We start from the raw sequence: 24,226 nt of genomic DNA, 5'->3' as shown, positions 1-24,226 counted from the left end.
AGTTTGCAGAAAATTCCACTTCAGCTTCTTGTGATTCAGAGAGCTGGAGAGTTCAGGTCTGAGGGCATTGTTCTGACTTGTGACTCACGAGTCAAAGGGGACATTCCCCCTGAGCTTACTCTGCTTGTGTTTGGGGAGGAGAACTCGCTGAGCTCCCACTCAGAGAAGTCTGGAACAATTTTGAGTCACTCCAGCTGATTCATCGTGCCTAACTGGGATCTAACCCTTTCCATGTGCACAGCAGCTCCTGGGCTCCTGTTTAATGCTTGTAATAAAACCGCTCGTGCAATTAAGCACTTCCTTAAAATTATAGGAGAGGGACAGTCTTGGTGACTTAGTGTAGTTGTATATATCTAATGCACATGTATAATTGTGTCATCACTCACCAGCCTTCAGCGTGGTGGGGTTGGGGTAAGGTCTGTGGGTACGCAGTGAGAAAACCTTGAACAGGAAAGGATTTGGTTTCCTGTGTTGCTTTGTTGTGTGCCTGCAGTTACCTGGTGCAGGGCTGCACTATGGAATACACCTGTAAGCAGGTGAGCTTTAAGGTCCCTCTTATGCCCAGCCTGTCTGGGGCTCTGTGAATCGGTGTGACAGGGTAGTTGTCAGAGTGACACAGGGCAGAACATACCAGAACTGCCAGAGTGCCTCATTCATGCTCTGGTTTTCACACAACTCTCCTGAACCAGTCCCAAACAAATCTCTCTGGTCTGTGGGCTTTGTTACCGCTCCCTGCTGGCTGGGGCTCAGCTCTGATAAAAATAAAATTGAATGTACACTGTGTGCACTCTGGGGGAGGATTCTGTCAGTGCCAACGGAAACATTGTCTGTTCAGATGTGAAGAAATACAGCATTTGCTACTAAGGAGTGAAAATAGAATTCTCCCAAATTACACAAAAATAAGAAATTATAAACCAAATGGCATCACTGTTGGGCTTAACGTGGTGTGGGATAGACTTACTCCAACTGTCTTGGCATGCTAAATGTCCTCAGCAGTGTGGCTTCCAGGATTGAGGGGTTCTGAGAGGGTTCGGTGTTAATTTGGTGAAAGCATTTAAGCCAGTGTTTTGGAAAAAGCTGGGTTGACTGCCCTTAGTAAAAATGGAACTATCTCTTCATTGTCTCCATATTACAGCAGGTGAAAACAACAAATAAGGGAGGGATGATTCTTTCTGTTTTCCCCTCTGTTTTCAAGAGGCACTACACAAGGAGCTGCAGAGAGCTCAGCATGTTTCCTCAGTTGGCTCGGGGAGGTTCCTCCCAGTGTGCTGAGCTGTGGCTGCCTTCTGTCGGGGTGCAGCAGGTGAGAACTGGCACCATGCGAGGAACAAACGCTCAAACCCAGCCCTGGAGCTGCAGAGTCCTCTCCAGGCAGGGCACTGGTGAACATCTCTTCTTGGGGAATGCCACAGTTGCCTTTTCACTGTGTTGCCTACACTTAGGAGATTTAGGGGATCTTCAGGGGCATACTCAGCTGTGGACAAGGATGCCAAATTAATTTGGCTTAGCCACTCTGTTGTTAGAAAATAACTTTTTGGCTGAAGTATTTGGAGAACCCCAAAGGATCATCAGGGGGTCACCTGTGGTAGCAAGGGGGGATCACGGTTCTGTTTGGCTTTGGAGCCCCAGTGGCTGCTGTGCAGGACAAGGATGACTGTGGTGGGTAATCCAGGGCCTCCCTGGGAGCTGGGGTTCCCTTGCCTTTGATCACACCCCTTGGGTTTCTTGGAGTGGAATCATGGAACAGGCACCTTGGGAAGGTGCAACGGTGCCCATGTCAAGAGAGCTCTACACGTCTGGGCTGGAGGAGCTAAAGCTTGGGGGTGCTTTTCTCTGGTGTTGGGGGACCTCTGTGTCTGAGGAGAATGGCAGTTGATTGCAAGGTCAGAAAGGCTGAGATGCAAAACCTTGGCTTTGCTTTATCCTTCCCTTTCTCTCTAGAGTGTTAAAGATCATCACTGTGGTCTGGAGCTCCCTCCCAAGGGACAGCTCCCATCTGCTCTCCGTGAGCAGGGACAGGACCCGAGGGAAGAGCTGGAGCAGTGCCAGGAGGGGTTCAGGCTGGAGATCAGGAAGAGGTGCTTCCCTTTGGGTGAAGGGTGCTGGGTTTAGGCTCCCCAGGGAATGGGCACAGCCCCGAGGCCGCCAGAGCTCCAGGAGCTTGGACAGTGCTGCCTCAGGGTGGGAATTGGGGGTGTCTGTGCAGGGCAGGGAGTTGGACTGGGTGATCCCTGTGCCTCCCTCCCAGTCCAGGGTACTCTGATGCTCTGTTCAAGTGCAGGATTTTAATGTCATTATCTAGGGAGAATACACACATGCCAGTTGGCAGCTTTAAAAAAAAACAAAAGGCAAAACCCAGCTGTTGCTGAGTATAGAACCACTATCCTGTGACCCCATCTCTCCAAAACTGCACTGTTGTTCTCCACAGATGATAAATTCCCAAGGTGGGAAGTCACTCTTTACTCCTTTCAAACCCAGACCTCTCCAGATCTCTGCTGTTCATGCTGTGAAATACTCAAGCACTCCACACTGTAGGTCACATCAATCTGAAGCCAGTGTGTTTTTCTAGCCGTGTAGTTAATCAGGAACTGGTTATTTCCCAGTCCTCTGCCTGCAAATGCATTCCATGGGCACTCAGTTGCTTTTGGACAGCTGAGGAGTGAGTAATAGCATGGGGGTTCTTGCGTCAGAATAATGATGAGAGGAAAATGGATGAGAGGTTCAGAGAAAGGAGGAAAATGTTGTTTTGAACACAGTGGTCCAAATCCTGGCATGTGCTGAGAGTGTTCTGAGCTCACTCTGACTTTAGGAGCATTGGGAGGCTCAACAAAACGCCGAGTAGCCTTTGGATTTGGGGCTTGCTAAACAATTGTTACTTGGAAGTTTGGTTTTATATAGAAGCTACCCATTTCCACATTATTTATTCTGCTGATTGGTTCCTCCGGATTGCTTTTGCTCTGGACAAATAAGGGAAATGTGGGAAGAGGCAAACTCACCAAATTTAAACAGTCAGGGCTCCATAGACCAAAGCTAATATTGGCTGAAGTGGGGTCGTGCTGAATGTGATGAATCCCCACACCAGGGCACCACAGGAGGGTGGGGTTTGTGTCGGTGCCACCTGGGGCAATGCTGGCAGGAGCAGACCGGGGGGTCTGAATCCCCCTGGCTGCAAGGAGGGAGCAGATCCCTTGTGCAGATGGCACGGCAGGGTTTGGGTTTGGGGGCCTGCCTGAGGGGGGCTGCTGCGGGGCCGTGGGTCGGGCTGGCCCCAGTTCAGCCCCAGGAAAAGGAGGATGTCTCCAGAGCAATGAGCTCCTGAGAGCCCCTGGCTTCAGGCTAGGGGAGCGTTTCCTGGATTACGGAATCACTGAAGCATTTATGTTGGAAAAGCCCTCAGAGAGCATCGAGTCCAAGCTGTGACCTCACCTCATCAACCAGCCCAGAGCACTGAGTGCCACATCCAGTCCTTCCTTGAGCACTGGGTTCCTCTGGAATCCCTGTTGTTATGTGGAAGAGCTGCTGTACAGCAGCTTGTCGCTGTCCTTTGTCCCTTTTTCACCCAGTGCTCCCTCTGCACACGAGCTGTACCTTCTCTCAACCCTGCCAGAAACTGGGCAGCTTTGAGGTGAACCTCATAAGGTCATTTATCCCTCCCTGCCACGGCAGCAGCAGCAGCAGGGCCCGTGCATTTACTGAAAGCTTTGCCTGCCAGCTCTGACCGATGGTTGTTCCCTCTCGTGCATCTCGTGTGATGGAGCATCCCCAACTTTTCCTGACATCTTGCTCAGTTGTTTTGCTGTTCCTCCGTTGTTGCAGCTGATTCTGGGCATTGTTTGCTGAGTGGAATTGGAGTTACTGTTTGTTTCTTCATCCGTGCTTTATCATGCTGCCGTTTCTGCACACTTTGTGTAACTTTTTTTCTCACAGCTGAAGACGGATGGCACTGCACAGCCTGGGCTGGGTTGGAATGAGGATTTTGGGGAGGGGAGGTGGTGCTTGCGAGGCCATTGATCCCATCTTTATAACTTTGCCCTTTTAGCTGGGAACAGATGATTTGCACGGGGGTTGGAGATTTGCGCAGGCAGAATCCGAAGGACCAAACTTTACATAAACCATTTATACTAAATGCTGGGAATGCTGGCAACATAAATCACCTACAGTATCTATTACAAATTTATCACTTTATCAGTATGGTCCGTGATAGGAGTGGTCCAAGCAGGTGGGGAAGTGAACCTCAGGAAGTTTAGCCTTCTCAGAAATTAATTATTCAGGACACACAGAGCCTGGCCCCTTCAATGTATAGTAATTCTTTCCAGCCAGCATCCAGGCCTCCAACTTCAGTGCAATAATAAATAGGAAAAGTCTCAGGTGAAGCCAGTATTTCAGAGTAATTAATCATCTTCCCTTCACAGTCCCTCCAACTCTCTCTTGGTTTTCTTTAACGAGGGAATTTCAGTAATAAATCTTTAATGATATGTGTTAAGAATCCTTCATTAATTCTTGTCCAGTTATTTCTCTTTTTTGGTTGCTTTTATGTTGGATGTTGGGAAGTTCAAAGGAATATACAAAAAAAAAAACCAGTTAAATTTGGCAGAGTCTCTAAAAGGATGTTTAGGATGTCGAGTGTCACGTGTTCACTTGGTAATCAGACTTGTTGGTTAATACCAGTTGTATTGTCAAAATCCTGGGTATGGGTACCAAGTTAGGGCATGATAATAAAGGAAAGGCAGGGATGGTTTGTGCACTGGCAGGGATGGTTTGTGCACTGGCAGGGATGGTTTGTGAACTGGCAGGGATGGTTTGTGCACTGGCATGGATGGTTTGTGCACTGGCAGGGATGGTTTGTGCACTGGCAGGGATGGTTTGTGTGCTGCTCAGTGCAGCGGTGCGTACCCTCAGGGAGAGGCTTGGTGTGTGTGGGGCAGGCACAGGGCAGGCCCGGCCCGTGTGGGGCAGGCCCGGCCCGTGTGGGGCAGGCACAGGGCAGGCAGAGCCCGTGTGGGGCAGGCCCGGCCCGTGTGGGACTGGCCCGGCCCGTGTGGGGCAGGCACAGGGCAGGCCCGGCCCGTGTGGGGCTGGCCCGGCCCGTGTGGTGCAGTCCGGCCCTCGGTGGCTCGCTTTTTTTGGTGCGGCCGCTTCCCCGCCCGCCCCTGCTCGGGCCCTGGGTGCGGTGCCCTGCGAGGCCATCGGCCGTGACACAGGCGCATGTGCACCGGCTGACGTCCGTGGCGCGGCCGTGTGCAGGGCTGTGCGGTCCGTTTCTGCAGCGCCGTGGGCGCGCGCTGTCTGGGGCGACGGCTGTCGCGCCCTGCAGGACGCTCACCGGCCATTAACCTGGGCATGCTGAGCGGCTACGGGGGGCGCTGCGTCTGGCAGCTCGCAGGGTGTGCTGCCAGGGAACGGGCTCCGTGTGGGGTGGCTTGGGGTGTGCTCCGGTGCTGGGTCTGTGGGTTGGGTTTGGGGTTGTGTGACCTTTGGTCCTCTGGGTGCGCTGCAGGGATGTGCTCACCAGTGAGTCTGGGGTCTGTGGGGTGTGTTTCGGGTCTGGGGTGTGTTTTGGGGTTTGGGGTGTGTGTCTGGGGTCTGCGGGGTGCGCTGCAGGGACGTGCTCACCAGTAAGTCTGGGGTCTGTGGGGTGTGTTTGGGGTGTGCTGTGCTATGGCCCTGTGGGGGTGGTGCAGGGACGTGCTCACCAGTAAGTCTGGGGTCTGTGGGGTGTGTTTTGGGGTTTGGGGTGGGTGCAGGTTCTGCAGGTTGCACTGCAGGGATGTGCTCACAGGTGAGTGGGGTGTGCAGGGTCCCCCTGCAGGGATATGCTCACAGGTAAGTGGGGTGTGTGGGGTGCGCTGCAGGGGACAGTGGCACCCTGGGATAACACAGGAGGGAGGAGCAGGGCCACTGCCATCTGCAAATAGCCCTGAACCAGCACAGGAGCCATCTTTCTGGGCCGTGCCATTAGTGTCACTCAGCTTCCACTTCTGTCACGTTTCTCACTCAAACCCCAGTGTTTTGGCAGGCCAGACTGAGCTTTGTATCCCAGCCCTTCTGTCAAGCAAAGATGACATTGTAAAAGGCTCCGTGCTGTACAGTAGTAATCCCATTTACCGAGTCTGCGGGCTGAGACTGAAATCTCTCTTCTTGAGAGGCAGATTTCAGCTGAGCAACTTCCACCCTGCCTGCCTCTCTTCTGCCCTTACAGATAAGCTGGGATTCCAGTCTAAAACATTTCTCAAATCTGGTGTTGGGTGAACACTTAGTTAATTTTTAGAACCCATCCCAGCTGTTGTGTTCGCACACACAGGGTACACTTTACAGTAGGTTGAGTTTATAGAGAGATGAATAACAAAGAGCATCAGTGAGCAGGAAACAAATGGTGTCTGTGATTGATACTGTTTTCTTTCGCAGGGAAGGAGTTCGATGTCATGGCCAAGTGCGTTATCAATGCCACGGGACCTTTCACAGACTCAGTCCGCAAAATGGATGATCAGGAGGTGCCCAACATCTGTCAGCCCAGTGCAGGCGTGCATATCGTGATGCCTGGTTATTACAGGTGAGGCACGGGGAGCCTGCTGCCCGTGTGACACCATTTGTAGTCTCTGCTGCCGCGGAATAAATCAGCTGGGAGAGGCGCACCGCTGGCTCTGCGGCAGCTCGCCGTGCACAGTTTGAGTCTGATTTTTGTTTGTGTTTTTCAAAGAGGATCCTGGCGCTGTGCCGGTGAGGAGAACAATTTCCTCTATTCAGAACAGACTGAAGCCGTGTAGTTTTTAGTTAGAGCTGCCCAAGGCAGGACTCCTGCTGAAGCAGAAGGCGTTTAGGCAGCACATCCCCAGGTGTGAAAGCACCTGTTTCAGTGATGCCTTTGAGCTGACTGTGCTGCTGCTTGGTCACCCCCTCAGGGAGACAAGTAGCATGTAAAACCTTCCAGAGAGGTTGCACCTTCATACAGAATCTCTTGTCCTGTTAAATCATGGAATCACAGAGTGGTCTGGGTTGGAAGGGACTTTAAAGATCATCTTGTTCCACTGCCTGCCTTTATGTATGAAGCTCCCTGTGCAGTGACTCTGCTGGGATGTGGCTCTGCTCAGACAAAACAGGAGTGCAGAAGCACCGAATAAGTGAGAGGATGGGCAGTGTAATCAGTAATAATTACTGTCACAGGCAATAGAAGTAGCTCAGAGTAGCACAACCACATTTGCTGTGGCCTCAAGCCCACCCTCCCACCCCTGGGGGTTTTGGTGGCCAGGACGTGCTCTCCGTGTTCCAGGTGAGGTTCCCGTGGCTCTCTGCTCCCTGCAGTCTCCTGCTGCTCTCCCTGTTTGCTGTGCAAAGCCAAATCCCCTTCTCCCGAGCCAGCCTTGTCAGTCGGAACTCAAATATTACCTTTGGTTCCTGAAGTCATTAGCATCCTAATGGAAATTCCCCTTCATGGACTTAGCCCAGTTGTGTTGATACAGTGCCTTTGCAGTAATGCCTTCCACAGCCCCTCTCAGAATGGGAATTCAGCCTTCCAGTGCACCAGGGGGTGTTTCTGCCAGAGCTGTCCCAACAGGACACCACCACACACTGTAAAATTGAGGCATTTTTGGCCTCTGTAAAATCACCCCTTCATTCTCTTCTGGTTTTTTTTTCATTTTTGTATCTTTCTCCGTGAAAAAATGGTAAAATGACCTGATAGCTGCTTTAAAGTACTAAAAATGTGGAGAAATGGGCTGTAATCCCAGTTTCCTCATATGCCAGGAGAAGGATGTGTGTGATTAGCTTTATGGCCCTACACAAAAACATGGAAAGCTTTAGTAAATTCAAAGTAGAAGATGGCTGGATACGCTTGAGAGCTCTGATTTATTTATTCTGTAATAACCCAATAATTTTAATTGGAAATGTGGAGAATTCTTGTTCTCCATGTTCCCCGGTGTATGTCAGCATGTGGGCATTACTTTCCTTGTAAAATAGTATCTGCCCACACGCTGCCTCCACAGCACAGCTGATAAGATAACACTGCACTGAATTTCCTTGGAGTGGGATTGCTGAAAGCAGGGAACTGTCTGCTAAATAGAAAACACTCGTGGGATTTAATCTTGGTTGTATCAGGCCTTCCTTCTCGTGGTGCCAAGGAGCACTGCTCAGCACAGGGAGGTTGGCATTTCACCGTGTCCACGTGTGCCCTGTGAATGTGTTACAGGATTCTGGCCCACAGTCACACAAATTATTTTTTTTTTTTAACATCTAGAAGGTTTTAGTCAAAAATATAGTCAAGATTTTGTAAAACTAATGTTAACCTAATGCATTCACTCCCCATGGGTTTCTTACTCATTGAAGTCCTTCATTAATAGTCCCAGAATTCCTCCCCTCATTAATTAGGCTTCCTGCCTGGAATGTGTCTGTGAAGACAAGGCTTTTTCCTCTCCCTTCTGACCAATTTCAGATGTTTCTGTCTTTCTGGAATTTTCCTATCTGTTCTGCATTCCACATTCCAGGTAAACTTGCCTGTTGCACCTCACTTCTTCTCTATGGAAGGTCACTTTTTATCGTTCTTTAACAGAGTTTGTGGTGCTTTAGTCAAATGCTTCTTCAGCTGGAGATCTTCCATGGATCCAAGACCTTCCATGGATCTCCCAGGCCTTTTGCCTCTACATTTCCCTGTAAAGGCATTGCTTTATGTTGGAATTTCCAATCCTCAATTTGCCCATTTTAGCCATCTTTAAAGAGAAATCTCACCACGTCTACAAGGCTCTTACCTCCTTCTCCCATCCATGGTGGAATTGTAGGAATTCCTGCCTCATAAAATCGTGTTCTTTCAGAGGTGTTCCTGGTGTGCAGCAGCATGACTCCTGAGGCCTCAGGAAGGCCAGTATTTGGGTGTTAAGATGCTTCTTTCTGATGCAAAACACCATATTTTGCATTTGTTTGGGTGGTTCTTTAGTTATTTAAATAAGCTGGAACAAGCATGGCAAAGGGCATGGAGAGAGAGCTTCCCAGGATAGCTGGTATCAGTGATTCAGTAAATAATTGGCATATGAAAAACTGTTCCAGCCTTTCTCAGCACTTGCTGTACAATCTGAAACACTTCAGTCCAGAGGTGCTATGGGGAAACTTAGTTGGAAGTCTTTGCTTGTTTATCTTTGTTGTTTTTAGCAGTTTTTATGAAATCACATCAAAAAAATTTCATACTTTGAAGAAAATGTCTATGAAGTTTCTGAATTCTGGTACTGTATATTAAACCTCTGATTTCCTCTGTCTCTAAATCAACAGCTTTTTCATTTTAAAAAGTAATCATTTGTCTGAGGTGATTTACCTTTCCCAAACCTGTGTTGACTTCCCCTATTAGATTGTACCTCTGCCACCATATGCCTAAGCTGTCTATAAATATCAGCTAAAATGGGTCTAATATACATGCTAGCTATGAAATTCTCAGCCTCTCTCCCAGCCTTGCCAGATATTGCCAACTTCCCTTCAGTAATCACTTCAGACTTCCTAAAAACGCAATATTCAGCTTGAATAGGTAAATCCCACCCAAGCAGGTCTTTGCCTGCCTTAGGATTTGAGTCCACTGAAAATTCCCCCCACAGTCCATAACTGCCACCTAAATCTGCATCTCCTGCCCTCCTTCCAAGTGCTCCCTGTATCTCAGGAGCAGGGGCACAGCCTGAGGAGCCCTGACCTTACTGCACATGTTTGTAAAGGGAGCTGCTGCACCTCAAATGAAAGTCAGCATCAGTCCTTGAAGGAAAAATGATCGAAAAAAGGGGCAGTTCAATGTTTTCCTACATAAAAAGCTGTTTACTTTGAAGTGTTTATAAAAGCCTTCTGTTTTCTGAAATCCAAGCAGAGCTTTTAATAAGCCATGAGAAGGCAGTGGGTTTGTACCTGTGGATATCTTTCTTACATTACACCAGAAAAACCTGATGCATGAATTGAAATCTATCCAAAGCACTACGGTTTTTCATCCTCCTACTGAATCATTCTGTTGTAGCACTGGCAGAAGTAATGAAAAATGCCTGAGTAGCAGCATCCACTGAGTGTCTCTTTTGCCTTTTTCCCCTGAAAGCACAGTTCCCCATTCAGGAACAGAGCTGGGAGCACTCAGAGCACGTTCCTTGGTCCAAACCCCTCGGGAGTCTGTGGGTGTTCCTTCCTGCTCAAATGGCAGGTGGTGACAAACTCAGGCTTAGTGTCACTGCAAGGATATTCCTTAAATGTCTACATTTCTCTTTGTTCTCCTTTTCCTCTCAGTCACCACCCCTCACCCCTCCTGCTCCACCTTTATTGTGGAGGCAGATTGGAGGAATCACTGTGATTTTATGGCATAAAAACAACCACAGGCCTTGTTTCACTAAGCTGCTGGGACATCTGTTTAAAGCTGTGTCTTGGCCACACGTGAAATCCATTATTTGTTGATTTATTAACCCCTTTTCCTGGGAACAGATGCTGTGTCCCAGTCCTTGCCTGGGCACTGGGGGTGCAGGGACAGTCCCCAGCTGCCACCCCCTGTTCTGGTCTGAGCCAGGCCCCTCCTGTCTTCCAGCCCTGACAACATGGGGCTGCTGGACCCGGACACCAGCGATGGCAGAGTGATCTTCTTCCTGCCCTGGGAGAAGATGACGATTGCAGGGACCACGGACAGCCCCACAGATGTCACTGCCCACCCCATCCCCACCGAGGAGGACGTCAACTTCATCCTGAGCGAAGTGCGCAACTACCTGGGCCCGGCCGTGGAAGGTAACCCCGGGGAGCCCTTGCTGGGAAGGGCTGGGGGGGCTTCCAGCCTGGGGGGGCTTCCAGCCTGGGGAGGCCATTCCAGCCTGGGGGGGCCTTCCAGCCTGGGGGACAATGTGCTGCTGCCTGAAGCTGTGGCTCTTGGTATCTGCCTGTCTGAAGCTGGTGGGCTGAGGTGTCAGCATGAGCTGTGCAGTGCTGCTGCTCCAGTCCATCACCAGCCAGCTCCACCACTAACACATCTCCCCAGGTGCCACATCCACTTGTTTTTTGGGCATCTCCGGGGAGGATGACTCCACCACTGCCCTGGGCAGCCATCTTCCCTCCAGACTGAGGGTTTGGTTTATTTAAATTATTCTGTACTGCTGTGTTTCTGCAGCAGCAATAAAATAAGTCTGAAAAGCACTCAGGCAGGAACATTGTAACATACTTAGGTTTAGGAAAACCTGCTGTCTGGAGATGGGAAATGATCGATTCCTTGTTTCCTGAAGTGGAGAATTGTTGTCTGCATCTTGTATGAAGTTCTGGAAGTGTCCAGGGAAGCTCCTGTTCGGTGTCTGGAGCAGCAGTTGGTGTTGGAAGTGCAGGAGACCAGGGAAGGAGATGGGAATGTGAATAGGAAGAGATTAGATGGGATATTTGGAAGAAATTCTCCCCGTGAGGGTGGGGAGGCCCTGGCACAGGGTGCCCAGAGCAGCTGTGGCTGCCCCTGGATCCCTGGCAGTGCCCAAGGCCAGGCTGGACAGGGCATGGGAGCAGCCTGGGACAGTGGAAGGTGTGCCCGCCCATGGCAGGGTGGGATGGGATGGGCTGTACGGTCTGTCCCAAGCCAGGCCGTTCCCTGGTTTCCCGCGTATTTTCCAGCAGCATGTTCGGAAGTGTTCAATCCCTCTGGCTCAGCCCAGCTGGGCCTGGGCAGGTTTTCCTGTGCAGGTTTTCCTGTGCAGTTACTGTTTATAGATGGCTGGAGCTGAAATAACAACGGCACTGCCCGTATCACCCCTCGACAGCCCTGCCTCTGCTGCCAGAGCTAGTGCCAGGGTTATCAACTTCCACAGGCTTGGACACTTTCCAGCTGCTTAATTACAGCGTCACGCGTGCTGCTTTCTGTAGTTTCATTAGTTTATAAACCTAATACAGGGTCTTGTGTCTGTGATTAACACTTCATTTTGGCAGGTTGAACACGCTGGCAGAGCACATTGATTTCGGAAATCTATTCCGTGTTCTTTGGGGGATGTTTTTTACACCCTTTTAGTGATTTTTCAATTATCGGTCATTTGAAAGTTGTATTAAAAACATGTTCCAAAGACTTCAGTACAAAGCAAATTGGTAACTGCACTTAGGGTGAAGGCTGCGGATAAAGATGGCTTGTCAAGAGGAAATCTTGGAATAATAACCTTCAGTCTAGAGGAAAAGCTTGGAAGATCTGAAAGGAAGTTACACTCATGTAACAAACTTTATTTTGGTTTATAAAATACAATGTAAGAACTGTTCAGATTCATTGGGAAGAATTTTCATGGAAAGGGGGAGTCAGGCTGCAGCTGCCCAGGCAGGTTTGGAGTCCCCATCACTGGAGCTGTCCAGGGAACACCTGGATGTGGCACTCAGGGCTCTGGGCTGGTGACAAGGTGGGCATCAGTACCAGTTGGACTCAATGGACTGGGAGGGCTTTTCCAACATCAGTGATTCTGGGATTCCATAGCTCAGCTTATCCCCTGGCTCTGGGGGCTCTCCCCGGCTCTGGGGGTTGCTCGGGGCCAAGCAGGGTGTGGAGCGGCCCTTGGCAGTGCCCAGTGGGAACTGGGCACCCCTGGGCTCGGGCTGGCCGTGCCTCAGTGTGGCTCTGCACAGTGAGAAGAGGAGATGTGCTGGCAGCCTGGAGTGGCATCCGGCCCCTGGTGACCAACCCTGACTCCAAGGACACCCAGTCCCTGTCCCGGAACCACGTCGTGACCATCAGCGACAGCGGCCTCATCACCATTGCAGGTACTGGGGGTTCCTTAAATACTGCTGGGCTTCCCCAGGGTATTGCATGAAAAAATCTTGTTCTGTGGGAATTCTTCTGCTCCTATAACCAAACTGCTCTGTCCGTGGCAGCGGGACTGGCTTGGAGCAAGCCTGTCACCAGTCATGTGCTCTGTGGAATACATAGATATGTCTGTAGGATGTAACAGCTTGTGTTCCTGCTGCTTTCCCCAAATAACGAGGTGAGCACTGTTCCCCCAGGTGGGAAGTGGACAACCTACCGTGCCATGGCACGGGACACCATCGACGCAGCCGTGCGCGAGCACAGCCTGCAGGCAGGCTCCTGCAGAACCATGGGGCTGCAGCTGGAGGGGGCCAAGGACTGGAGCCCCACGCTCTACATCAGACTGGTCCAGGACTATGGACTGGAGAGTGAGGTGAGTCCTGCCTTCCTGCCTTGGAGGGCTTTGCTCTTCTCCTAAATCAAGCACCAGCATAACTTGGGCAAAGGTCTGGTGAGCCCAATCAGAGCTGGGACAGAGACAGTTCTAACAGAAATAAAGTTAGTAATTGTTCATCATCTTCCCCTTTTTCCTTGCTCCTAATCTTAACTGTTTCCTGCTAAGAACTCTCTGACTTGCGGGTTCTGTGGTCCCTGGAGCCCCCCAAGCTGTGCAGCAGTGTGATCACCATGTGGCAGGAGAGCTGTGCTGTCAGGCCTGGTGGCACAGACTCAGCGGGGCAGTGCTGATCCAGCCTCCCACAGCACAGAGCTTCCTCCCACACTGTCACTCTCCAACACCCATGGCAGCCTGTTTGTTACCGGGGATGAGGGAATGGTCAAGGAAAATGTCTCTTTCATGTGCTTTCAAAGCATACTGGATTTGTTTTCCTCTCCACAGGTGGCTCAGCACCTGGCTACCACCTACGGGGATAAGGCTTTTGAGGTGGCCAAAATAGCCCAGGTGACAGGGAAGAGGTGGCCTGTTGTTGGGAAACGTCTGGTATCTGAATTTCCTTACATCGAAGCTGAGGTATGTGGGAAAACCATGTCACCTTCTGTGATTCTGTCCTTGAGACAAGCAGGTTGGTGGCTCTGAAACATCTCCTTGAGCCCTTTCCTTTGGGGAGGCCAAGATATTTTCTGTGTCTGTACCTTGAGCACACTTTGTGTATCGATATATACACATATTAATACATTTATGCACAATTAAATATTTATATGATGCCCATTTTGTACTTCATCTACAAACACTGGATTCCAGGTGGGTTGTGTAAAGTGTCCCAAGGAAAGGGGGCTCTCCCAGCCGTGTGTGGGCTCTGGGTGCCAGCCCTGCTGTCCCTTGTCCCCAGGTGGGTTCTGTAAGGTGTCCCAAGGAAAGGGGGCTCTCCCAGCCGTGTGTGGGCTCTGGGTGCCAGCCCTGCTGTCCCTTGTCCCCAGGTGGGTTCTGTCAGGTGTCCCAAGGAAAGGGGGCTCTCCCAGCCGTGTGTGGGCTCTGGGTGCCAGCCCTGCTGTCCCTTGTCCCCAGGTGGGTTCTGTAAGGTGTCCCAAGGAAAGGGGGCTCTCCCAGCCGTGTGTGGGCTCTGGGTGCCAGCCCTGCTGTCCCTTGTCCCCAGGTGGTGTACGGGGTTAAGGAGTACGCGCGCACTGCCGTGGACATCATCTCCCGCCGCACCCGCCTGGCCTTCCTCAACGTGCAGGCTGCCGAGGAGGCCCTGCCCCGCATCGTGGACATCATGGCCAAGGAGCTCAACTGGTGTGAGCAGAAGAAGAAGGTACAAAGGGCCCTTTTCAGCTCCAGCTGCCTTGTTTTGCTTGAGGAGTTTCCGTGTTAAGGATCCCAGTTGGTTGAATAGAGAGCTACAAGTGATGTTTTATTCCCGGCAGAATGAGTCACTTGGTGCATTTCATTCTAAAGACTTTATCAAATGGCTGTGAAATGGGTTGGGATTGGCCAGGGGGTGGAGGGGAAGGGGAAGATCTGCATTCTGTTGCTCCCCAGCCTTAGAAATGAAAGCAGGCTTGGCATTGCTGTCCTATTCCTGTCAGTTATTTTGCTTTACTGACACTTTTCAACAGATCTGCCTCAGCACAGGAAGCTCCTGTAACCATAAAGAACCTGCCTGGTGTTGAGCTCCCTGATTTTTTCTGATTTTGGACAGCTGAGTCCAAATCATCACACTAAAGATCACACTAAATCATCATCACAATAAGATATCTAGTGGGAGAGAAATGACAAGTTGTAGGCCTAGCCTAAAAAGGCCATTTCTTCCTGAAAGGGGCAGACAGACTGTGAGTGACTGAAGGTGTGGATGCACCTGAAGGCATTTACACAGAAATTAGAAGTTTTTACTAGCATGGATACATTTTCCCAAGAGTAAAAAGTGCCTAAGTTTAACTTTTTGATACTTCTCAGCTCATCTGCCTTATTTTGGGACCCTAGAAAAGTACTGGTTAAGTGGAAGACCTAATAGTAAAGTATAAAAAATGAGTACTTGTGTAAGAACTTGCTATTGCTCAGGTTTTGTGTTTTCTTTGCAGGAACAGCTTGAAACCGCTAAAACATTCCTGTACTATGAAATGGGCTACAAAGTGAAAACAGATCAATTAACAGACAGCTCTGAGATCAGCCTGGCACCTTCAGACATTGAGAGGTGAGTGGGGCAGGAGGGCAGCCTGTGCTGCTGTCCCTGCAGCCCGTGCTGCTGTCCCTGCAGCCCATGGGGCCCTGACGTGCAGCCCCTCGCTCGCAGGTACAAGAAGCGGTTCCACATGTTTGACAAGGACAAGAAGGGCTTCATCACCATCCTGGACGTGCAGCGTGTGCTGAGGGTGAGCTGGCCCTGCTCCTGCCTCCCTCTGGCAGCAGCCTGTGTCAGTGGCTGAGGCCCAGGCTGCTGAGCCCCCTCTCCTGTGCTCGTTCCACGCAGAGTGTCAGCATGCAGATAGACGAGAACACCCTCCACGAGATCCTCAACGAGGTGGATCTCAACAAAAACGGGCAGGTGGAGCTCAACGAGTTCCTGCAGGTACGTGCTTCCTTTGCTTCCAGGAAAGGCTGGTTTCTGAGCAGCAGGGACACAGCTAGGGAGCTTCCCCCCTTGCTTAGGGTGGGTTGGAGACCAGGGGAGTGTAACCTGGGGTGTTGGTACAACGGGCACACAGAGCCATCCTCAAGCACCTTGGAATTACTTTTTTTTTTTTTCCCCCGCTCAGACTCAAAGAACAGGTCCATTTTACAAAGCATGCCCCAGTCCAGACCTGAATTTGGCATTTTAAGCCCAGAAATGCTGTTTAAATATATTTAAAGTGATTCAGGTGTCCATTGGAAGGTGCATGGCACAGGTGTGCACACTGACATTATCCACAGCTGATAAGGGTTGTTATAAAAATGAGTAAACTAAGAAACTGAATAATAAACAACTAAATAACCAAATATTTCTAATGATAAATAGTAATATAGCTATAATGATAATAAACTAAATAACTAAATAATAAACTGAATATTATAAAGAATTAGTTAGAGCCCATCCCAGGCCCTATAACCCATTTTCATTCCTGGATTGCCTAAATTGTCCCAGTTTCTCTGAAAAAAATGACATGCATCTGCTTTTTGGGGGGCTTTCAAGCAAACCCAAGGGTACTCCCTTTGCACATGCAGTTTGTCAGCTGGGTTGGTGTTTGAGGAGTCTTTTTTGGGGTGGTATTTCAGAGCCTGCCGTGTCTCCCCTGCCTGGTGGCAATGATGAATGCCAAACAGGAGAGAAATTAATGCTGGGGATTTTGGTCAATGTCAGCCCTTTCTTCACTGTGTCAAGTTAAACAAACAAGATCAAGGCAAAGGAAATGGTAATTGTCTCTCTGGAGATGAGCTGGGGATAAGAGCAGCATTGTTGAATCTAAATGCAGAAAATTTTCACAGGTTGTGTCCAGCATTAGCAAAAGGGAGTATTTATTTGCCTAAAATGCAGCAGTTGAGCTGAGGGGCTGCAGTGAACTTGGGGGAAGGGGAAGAGCCAAACCAAACAAGCCTTGGGAAAGGAGAACCAATGGCTTTGGGAGTTTATGCTGATCTGTTCAAATGGGAGACAATAGCCCAACTGGGTTCTGGCTGCTGGAAAGGGACACCCTGGTACCTCCACTGGGCAGCCCAGCCCTTTCTGCAGGGCTGAGCTAGCTGCAGTTTGCTCGGGTTGGGTGCATTGGTTGGAGCTGAAACAACCAGTAATTGTTCTGTGGGGTTTGGGGGCGTCCTGGGGTGGTTTTGCTAGGCTGACCAGGCTCACCAGGGATTGCCAGCCCTACATCATCCCATACAATGCAAAGGCCAGGCAGTATTTCAGGGTTGTTTCTGCAAATCTGTGTCACTCTGTGGCTCCTGCACATCTCCCAGAGCAGCCTGGGTGTGGAGCAGCAGTGATGGGGATGCCTTGTTCAGGCTGCCCTGGAGCAGAGGCTGGGCAGAGTCCCAGAACAAAGCAGGGATTGATTCAAGGATCTCCTCCATGGATCCACCTGGGGCAGCACCAGAGCCCAGCCAGAGCTGCCCCCAAGATGACCCAAAATGGCCCCAAAATGCCCGGCCGGGCACGGGGTCTCTCCCTGGGATCAGCTCTGCTCCATTCCCACCTTGCAGTTCATTGTCCCAGCCCAGCTTTAGCCCAGGCACTCCCACCCTGCTTGTTTTTCTCTCTCCAGCCCACGGGGTTTGTGCTCCTGGGCTGAGATTTGGCTCATTTGTCCTTGGTGCCCAGCTGGAGCAGGAATTGTTTTGTCTCCCTGCTCTGGGCACAGAGCTCAGCAGCGCTGGATGTGAAGCTCAGAGCTGCACTCTGAAGCAGCACAGAATGTGAAAAATAGAAAAGCCAAAACCTGAGGCATCAGTGGCACTGTAGGGCTGAGCCCTCTCCTGGGCCTTGCACTGCTCCAGGGAAGCACTCAGTGCTAAGCACCAAGGTGCCACTGAAATGAACTGGGGTTGCCATGGAAGGAGCAAAATACATTAAATGTTTGTTTAATTTTTTAATGGATCTGTTAAGTCAGTGCCCAATACTTGAGTGTTTGCTTTCTGAAAACTTTCAAGTAATTGCGTTTCAGCGCAGAACTTGTGCAAGCCCTGGGCAAATATTTGTGGAGGTTTGTGTTGGAAAATAGAGCAGGTTGTGCCTGGGGGCTGCTGGCCTGCAGGTGGGAGCAGAGCAGGGCTGGCCTGGGCCTCAGAGGGCTGGCAGAGAGGGGCCCTGGCAGCCCCTGGTGCTCAGAGCCCGTGGAGTGATGGGGCAAACAGGGCTGCCCGAGCAGGCAGCACAGCTGGCACAGCTGGCACAGAGCCCAGGGCAGAGGAGCTGCCTGGGGCAGGGCTGGGCTCCTGCAGGGTCAGCTGCTGCCAGTGGTGCTCCAGGAGGGACAGGGAGCCTTGGAACTGCTGGTGGGACGTAAAGGCAACCAGCCCATGTTCAATCAGGAGGAGTCGAGGAATGCCAGAGTGGTCTGAGTGGGAAGGGCCCTTAAATCCCATCCCATTCCTCTAAAGCACATTGCCCCAGGCTCTGGCAGGCTGGTGGCCCAGGAGGGCGACTGGGCAGGAGGCAGTGCCTCTGCTGCTGGGAGATCCCTGTCTGTGCACAGGCCTGGCCTCCTCCCTGTGCCTCTGGAACTGGGAGGGAGGCCAGGGGAAGGCCACAGCACATTTGCACAGCTCCAGCTGCAGGTGTAATGAACAACTTTTCCTATGGGGGAAGGAATCTGAGGGATTCCTGCAGCCACTGGGAGTCAGAAATTGCATTTGGCAAGTGCCAATTGCTTCCCCAACGCTCTCTGCAGAGCTGGCTGCAGGTAATTTCAGCTCTAATGCTGGCTTTATCCATGGGATAAAAAAGAATTAACTAAAATCTTAGCACTAGTGTGCTTGCACTGGGAGAGAGCAGAGTCCAGCTTCCAGGACTTAGAGGCAAATTAGTTTTAAAAGTCTATAAAGGAATTTGGATTTGAAAGAATTGTGGGAGTCAAGTACAGTGTCTCTCCAGAGAAAGGCATGTGGGTGGGAAAGGGCAGGTCTGGGATCAGTGATGGATCAGGAATCATGAAATCCCTGCATGATGTGGGTTGGGAGGGACCTAAAGCTCATCTTCAAGCCAGGGCCAGGGACTCCTTCCACTAGATCAGGTTGTTCCAACCTGGCCTGGGGCACTTCCAGGGATCCAGGGGCAGCCACAGCTTCTCTGGGCACCTGTGCCAGGGCCTGCCCACCCTCATAGGGAACAATTTCTTCCTAAATGCAAAAAAATCCTGAATCTTCCGTGAGCTGCATCCTTCAGCTATTACAAATAAACAAGGAAAGCCTGTGCAGCTGCTGGGCTTTCCCACGTGGAGAAGCCCCCAGTGATGGTGGCTGTCTGCACTGCTCCCAGGTGGATCCTGTTTGGTCCTTGCCCTCCTTCTGCCCCCAGGCCTGTCCCAGGCAGTCTCTGGTAGCCCTGGGCCAGGCTCCGGGGCCGCCGCTGGCCTTTGCAGTTTGGGAGGGCCGGTGTGTGTGTGTGTTGGCTGCGGTGGCGGCCCCGGTGACGCTGTGCCCTGTCCCCAGCTGATGAGTGCCATCCAGAAGGGCCGAGTGTCGGGCAGCAGGCTGGCCGTGCTGATGAAGAGCGCCGAGGAGAACCTGCGGCGCCGCCAGGCCATCCCCGTGGACCGCAGCGGAGGGGGGCTCTGAGCGGGCACCGCGGGCCCGGGGCAGCTCTCCCGAAACACTTCCGTGCGTTTGTCCTCCTCCTTCATGGCTTCCTTACTGCCCCGGGACGTGCCAGGCTGGGCTGTGCCGGCAGGAGCTCGGCAGTGCAGCTGCAGGGGCTTGGGGGCACACTCAGCACCTCCTGCCCCGGCCCTTCACCTTTGTGCGCTGCTCAGAGTGAATCCTGCCCCGGCCGTTCACCTTGGCAGCACCCTCACCTTCAGAGCACACCGTGCTCAGGGTGAATCCTGCCTCAGAGTGAATCCTGCCCTGGCCCTTCACCTTGGCAGCACCCTCACCTTCAGAGCAGGCTGTGCTCAGGGTGAATCCTGCCTCAGAGTGAATCCTGCCCCGGCCCTTCACCTTGGCAGCACCCTCACCTTCAGAGCAGGCTGTGCTCAGGGTGAATCCTGCCCTTAAATGCGCTGAGTTCTGCAAACACAAAATCTCTGAGCTGCTTCTGCCTCCTCACCAAGGAGCCAGAGAGGGAAAGCTGTGTTCTGCATGGAGGTACCGTTCCAAAGGAGCAAACCCAGCATTTCTGGGGTGGGGGTGGTGGAGACCTGTCCTGAGCCTGCTGTGGGTGGTAGGTTTGCCCTGTTATTCCAGTGGTGCCAGCGCTTTGTCCCTCAGAAATTGCAGCTGGAAAACAAGACACCTGGATTAATCACCCGAGGTAATAATGTAGCTGAAAGCTGGGCACAGCTTCCCTTCTCCTCTGTTAACACAAATAAACTGCCTCTAATAAATGGCATTGTCTGCAGGTGGTGCTTTGTGCAGTAAAATAAAGGCAAAAGGTGTTTTGTGCTAAAAAGAGCTTCAAGTTTGGGGCAAACCCTGATGCTGTGTAGAATGGGGCAGGTTTTGGTAGCACAACATTCTTAAATGTTTAATTTAAAAATGCTCAAACACGGTGAAAAAAACAAAGTGTGTGTTTTGCATCCTACTAACTTTTCTAGGAAAAAAAAGGCTGTTTTTCAGCAGACTAAATGAAAAACCAAAGCATGGAGCCCTCACTGGAGCTGTTTCCAGCACTGCTGTACCTGCCTGTTGTCCTCCTGCTGCTGGGCTGGGCTGAGATCAGCTGGGAGATTGCTGCCTGAGGTAGAACAAGGCAGGCAAACCTGGTTTTCTGCTGGATTTGGCTTCTGCCAGATTCCCTGAGTAGAGCAATTTCCACCTCAAACCAAGCTTCACTTCCCAGGGGTCAGAATTTCTGCTGAAGTAAAATCTGATGTATTTAACTGGTATCACCATGTCCACTGATGGAAAATAGCATCCATCAGGGATGCCCAACAGGGCAGGAGTGAACAGCAAGGATTCCTTGGATATTTTAACAGGGAAAATGGCTCCAGACACAAATGGAGATGCTTGGGGCTGGTGGGATGTAGCACAGTGAGTGCAGATGCTTCTCTTTGGCTGCAGAAGCAGAGCCCTTAAATAAAAACATGAAACATTTGGATGTTGAAAAACAGTAGATACAAAAGAAGAGGGTAAGACTGACCTGAAACGAGTTCCTAAAACGGTTCAGATGGTTTTTGCATGTTCAGTTTGTTTTTTGATGTAGATGTTGTTCAGGTTCTGGCTTTGTGCTTCGAGCAGGGGCTGAGGAAGGGGGAGTTGGCACTTCTGGCACCACAAGGATGTTTCAGTGAACAAAGGGTTTGTTCCTGTGGTCCTGCAGGCTTTTCCTTTTGAGCTGTGTTCCAGAAAGTTCAGGTGAAGGGTGGAATGTTTGTGTCCCAAACGCACAGTAACAGATCTCACACGTCCTGCAGCAGGAGGGAGGTGAATGTGTAACACACAGGCATTCTGGCTCAGCCACCGAGGAAGGGGGTTCAGGATTCTGCTGTTGACAAAAGTGTGAGGGGAAATAAAGTAAAAGTCATGAGACCTTTTCCAGGCCACGTGAAGAAAAAAATATTTCCAATGTTGAACAGGTTTTTTGTAAAGAAAAAGTATTTTCACTATTGAACAGCTTTTGTACAGTTTAAAGAGAAATTCTCCACTCCTCTCTAACTGGCATTGTTAAAATAATAACCTGAATTTACCTGGAAAGCAGGATTTCTGTGTTGTACCCAAAGTATGCTCTTTGTTCTCTTGTTAATCTTGCATCTGGAATGTGGCTGTGGGTTCTCCTGGCTGTGTGTCCCTGGACATGGGCTGCTCTGTCTCAGGCACTTGTGTCACCTCCTGCTCCCCTGCACGGCACACCAGGCCTGCAGTGACAGGGACAACTGCACGTGTCCCCAGCAGTCCCTGGCAAACTCTCCCGTGTTGGTGTCCCCTCGTTGTGCCCGCAGGAATGCTGGCTTTGCTCTCTGGGCTCTTTGATGTGCATGCACTGTGGAACAGCTGTAAGATGGCACTGGCTTTCCTTCCTGGGATGGAAAAGCAGGAGTGGGATTGTGTGTGTGAAGGGAAGATTTCTGGGTTTTCTGTGGTATTTTGTACTGTAAATAACCTGTGGGGAGGGGGGATCCCTGCAGTGTCTGGGTGTGGATAAATACGTGTACCGACACACTGCAGGTTTCCACGTGGCACTTCGGTTTGTTGTCAGGTTCCTGTTGCAGCCTGGGCTGTTCAATGCTGTGTTTGAAGCTGGGTTGTCATTTTTATAACTGTCTTGGTGTTTTCCTGCCATTATTTATTACCTTTGATATCTGGAATGAGCCGCATGCGTTTATTGAGCAATAAGAGGATGTATTTAATGTGCCTTGTTTTTAACTGAGTAAGGACTGAAAGCATGAATCAATAAAAGTGGCTAAAAAAGTTCCTTTCGCTGGCAGTTTGTTGTGGCAGGTGCAAAAGTACCTTGGAGTACCTTGGGGAAGTTTCTCTGGGAAGGAGGAGGTGGGGATGGGTGGGTTTGGGGAACAGGACCTGGTTTCCCGTGCTGTCCCCTCTTAGCTCAGCACTGAGTGCTCTGCCGTGGGGAAGTGGAAGTGAGGAGTGAGTGCAGCCCTCGGCTCTGCAGGAGGGGACAGTGACAGGTGAGCAGTGCTGCACTGCCCTGCTGGAAGGGCAGCAGCCACCTGGCTTTGGCTGGTAAATGCATTTTCCTCCTGGGTTCTGGCTGCCAGCCAGGAGCAGCCCCCACACACAGGTGAGTTTGATCCTGACCCAGATCAGCACCAGTGGGCAGGAGAGATCTCCCAGCCCGTGTTCCCTGTCAGGTGAGCCTGGGCTGCCACGTGCCACGAGTGTTCCAGCAGAGCAGATCCATTTTCCCAGCCAGGGAATCAGCAGGCCCTTAGCAGTGTGAGCTCAATCTTCATAATCTCCAGATTATTTCGTGGGTTAATTTACGCTTGTAGCAGGGATATGGCACAGCTGCCACGGAGCTGTGCTGATGTACAAGCAGCTCCCTCCATGTGGGAATGAACCAGGCCGGAGGGGAACCACAGAGATTGTGGATTTTCCCCTAATCCACGGCCTGTAAGTGATAAGGCAAAGAATGTTTGCTGTGATCAGCTTTATCCCAAATATTTTGCAGCACCAGAATTGCCTCGTGTCAAGCTCCTGGCTTTGCTGCTGGAAAGCACAGGAGTTTGGGGCCGGTCCTTCCCATGGCATCTCCCCAGAATGGTCAGAAATTCAGATGTATTGCCCCTGTGTGGCTGCTGCAGCCTGGTCAGAAACACGATGGGGAATACCAAAGCAGCATTAATATCTCAGTGTCGGGGCCGAGCTGGCTGTTCCCGTGTCAGCTGGGAGCTGATGGCAGCTGTTGGGGACAAGGCCACCCGTGGGGACAGGGCCGTGCTGCTGGCACAGCTCCGACAAGCCGTGCTCTGCCTCAGGGCAGGAGTGCCCGTCCTGCTGCCCCTGCATGGCCCAGGTGAGCTGTGTGCAGGGCTGGGCTCACACACCCCACACTGCCCAGGTGAGCTGTGTGCAGGGCTGGGCTCACACTGCCCAGGTGAGCTGTGTGCAGGGCTGGGCTCACACACTGCCCAGGTGAGCTGTGTGCAGGGCTGGGCTCACACACTGCCCAGGTGAGCTGTGTGCAGGGCTGGGCTCACACACTGCCCAGGTGAGCTGTGTGCAGGGCTGGGCTCACACACTGCCCAGGTGAGCTGTGTGCAGGGCCGGGCTCACACACTGCCCAGGTGAGCTGTGTGCAGGGCTGGGCTCACACACCCCACACTGCCCAGGTGAGCTGTGTGCAGGGCTGGGCTCACACACCCCACACTGCCCAGGTGAGCTGTGTGCAGGGCTGGGCTCACACACTGCCCAGGTGAGCTGTGTGCAGGGCTGGGCTCACACACTGCCCAGGTGAGCTGTGTGCAGGGCTGGGCTCACACCCACTGCCCAGGTGAGCTGTGTGCAGGCTGGGCTCACACACTGCCCAGGTGAGCTGTGTTCAGGGCTGGGCTCACACACTGCCCAGGTGAGCTGTGTGCAGGGCTGGGCTCACACACTGCCCAGGTGAGCTGTGTGCAGGGCTGGGCTCACACACCCCACACTGCCCAGGTGAGCTGTGTGCAGGGCCGGGCTCACACACTGCCCAGGTGAGCTGTGTGCAGGGCTGGGCTCACACACTGCCCAGGTGAGCTGTGTGCAGGGCTGGGCTCACACACTGCCCAGGTGAGCTGTGTGCAGGGCTGGGCTCACACACTGCCCAGGTGAGCTGTGTGCAGGGCTGGGCTCACACTGCCCAGGTGAGCTGTGTGCAGGGCTGGGCTCACACACCCCACACTGCCCAGGTGAGCTGTGTGCAGGACTGGGCTCACACACCCCACACTGCCCAGGTGAGCTGTGTGCAGGGCTGGGCTCACACACTGCCCAGGTGAGCTGTGTGCAGGGCTGGGCTC

General features: G+C 51.7%; 1 protein-coding gene across 1 annotated transcript in view; it reads left to right on the top strand.

Annotated features, from left to right (window-relative positions):
• GPD2 (glycerol-3-phosphate dehydrogenase 2) overlaps positions 1-22,185 on the top strand; it is a 47,983-nt gene extending 25,798 nt beyond the window's left edge. The window contains exons 7-16 of the mRNA XM_050976994.1: positions 6,394-6,550; positions 10,526-10,719; positions 12,568-12,702; positions 12,943-13,118; positions 13,584-13,715; positions 14,299-14,457; positions 15,224-15,336; positions 15,436-15,514; positions 15,613-15,711; positions 19,266-22,185. Of these exons, the coding sequence (XP_050832951.1) occupies positions 6,394-6,550; positions 10,526-10,719; positions 12,568-12,702; positions 12,943-13,118; positions 13,584-13,715; positions 14,299-14,457; positions 15,224-15,336; positions 15,436-15,514; positions 15,613-15,711; positions 19,266-19,391 (1,370 nt within the window). The 3' untranslated portion in view covers positions 19,392-22,185. The remainder of the gene's footprint in view (positions 1-6,393; positions 6,551-10,525; positions 10,720-12,567; positions 12,703-12,942; positions 13,119-13,583; positions 13,716-14,298; positions 14,458-15,223; positions 15,337-15,435; positions 15,515-15,612; positions 15,712-19,265) is intronic.
• Positions 22,186-24,226: the final 2,041 nt, after the last annotated feature.

This window comes from Serinus canaria, chromosome 7 (genome assembly GCF_022539315.1).
Source record: "Serinus canaria isolate serCan28SL12 chromosome 7, serCan2020, whole genome shotgun sequence".
NCBI classification, from domain to species: Eukaryota; Metazoa; Chordata; class Aves; order Passeriformes; family Fringillidae; genus Serinus; species Serinus canaria.
The sequence above is the reverse complement of the archived record's forward strand: the minus strand, read 5'-3'. Positions and strand labels throughout refer to the sequence as shown.